Raw genomic sequence first — 1,759 nt, 5'->3', positions numbered from 1 at the left:
CTGCGTCTCAGTGGTGAGCGACTCATCCTACGACGGGACGATGACTTGGGACTGTTGTCTCGTGATCTCTCTCTGCCTGGCGCTGCATCTGCCCGCAGGCGCTTCCTGTTCAGAAGAGTGAACAGATGGGGCGGAAAGAGGTTCAAGTGGACACTCTACATAGTGATTTCAGCAAAACTGTTACAGTGCAGATGAACTATGGCAGATTATCAGCTGAAGCTTTCAAATACACCTGTCTTCACCAACCTCGGTGGCGAGTCCTGCCTGTCAGCATCCCTCCTCCTAGCATCTGGTGAGCGGCTGCGGCCTCTCCGGGGTGAGGACCTTGTTCTGGATGGAGAGTGGCTCTGCTTTTTTATCCTATCTGAGGCATTAACCAAAGGGTGGTGGGCATCTTTGTGGCGAGGGGAAGCACTGCGTTTCCTTCCAGGGCTGTGAGGCCCTCGTCTATGAGGGGAGTGGTTCTCTTTCCCCGATGATGCATCCTTGGATGGAGACTTGGCAGGCCGCTTGTCCCGATCATTGTCTGAGCGACTTATCCGCTCTCGTCCAGGTGATCTGGACCGCTGGGTTACTCTTTCCTGGTTTGGTCTGTCCTCCCCATGTTGAGAGGAACGTTTATCAGTGCGGCCACTTTTCTGCTCTGCTTTAAAACTAACAGGGGAGTTGGACTTCTTTCTCTCCTTGGACCTATCAGTGCTGTCTGAATGTTTTTTGTCTTTTGACCTGCTCCTGCCACGTCCTCTGTCCTTCACACCTGTATCCTTGGTGCTTTTGGTCACCTTGTCCTGCTTAGAATCCTTAGCAGGCCTGTCCACAGACTTACTCCGACTACGACGCTTGGAGCTGGACTTGCTGCCCTCTGTTGATTCCCGCCTAGATTTCCTGCTTTTTCCTCCTCTGGGAGAAATGGGTTTACCTGAGCTGCCCCTTTGATGCTGTTCTCCATTTCTTACTCTGGCTTCTCCATCCTCTTCTGATCCAGAGTTATAACCCTGAAGGATCAACCCCATGCCAGACTGGACCTTGCCCTCCATCAACTGGCTGTCCAGCTCAGCTTTGATCATGGCCCTCTGTTTCTCCAAATCCTCCAGCAAGGCCCTGTCGTCCAGACATGGATTTCCAGAGGAGGGAGAGGATTCAACCTTTTTATGGCTGGTGGAGCCAAAGAGGCCAGATTCAGAGGGAGAGGAGCCCTCTTTGCGTTTGTGTTTCCTGTGTTTGTGGCGATGTTTACGTTTGCGGTCCTTGTCCTCGTCAGAGGCATGCTTGTGTTTTTTGTGCTTACTACGGTGCTTGTGTTTTTTCCTCTTGTGTTTACCACTGCTGCTGTGATGCCTGGACCCTTCCTCTGTCTTCTTGCAATTAGTTTCTGCTTCCTCCTAGGATGAGAGAGCACATCTGCTTGACATTTTATTCAGGTGTCAGATCATTGCAATATTTAAAATTTTAGATATCTTGCGAATATAATAATCTCTTTTTTATCAATTTTATGTGGCTGCACTGTGCCAGATGAAGAACGACAGATGTCATTCACCTGTGCACCCAAATAATTTTTTACATTAACACACACTGATTTTTACTGGCATATGCTAGTGAAATGTTTGCACCATAGAGCCCTGTAGTTTATATTTACAGCCCTACCTCTTCCTCCTCTTCTTCCTCAGACACATCGCCGCTGTCCTCATTTCCACTTATTTCCTGATTTTCCAGATCCTGCTTCCTGTTTGACAGAGAACAAGATTTGTGTATCAGCAGG

At 49.1% G+C, this 1,759-nt stretch overlaps 1 protein-coding gene across 1 annotated transcript in view; it reads right to left on the bottom strand.

The window, feature by feature from the left end:
- Nucleotides 1-1,759, bottom strand: part of prpf4bb (pre-mRNA processing factor 4Bb) — an 8,951-nt gene that overhangs the window by 4,570 nt on the left and 2,622 nt on the right. The window contains exons 2-4 of the mRNA XM_020617510.1: nt 1,645-1,723; nt 247-1,382; nt 5-105 (exon numbers count right to left, since the gene is read on the bottom strand). Of these exons, the coding sequence (XP_020473166.1) occupies nt 5-105; nt 247-1,382; nt 1,645-1,723 (1,316 nt within the window). The remainder of the gene's footprint in view (nt 1-4; nt 106-246; nt 1,383-1,644; nt 1,724-1,759) is intronic.

The sequence above is a fragment of the Monopterus albus genome, unplaced genomic scaffold (assembly GCF_001952655.1).
Source record: "Monopterus albus unplaced genomic scaffold, M_albus_1.0 scaffold190.1, whole genome shotgun sequence".
Lineage (NCBI taxonomy): Eukaryota > Metazoa > Chordata > Actinopteri > Synbranchiformes > Synbranchidae > Monopterus > Monopterus albus.
Note: the sequence above shows the minus strand (reverse complement) of the source record. Positions and strands in the feature narration are given on the sequence as shown.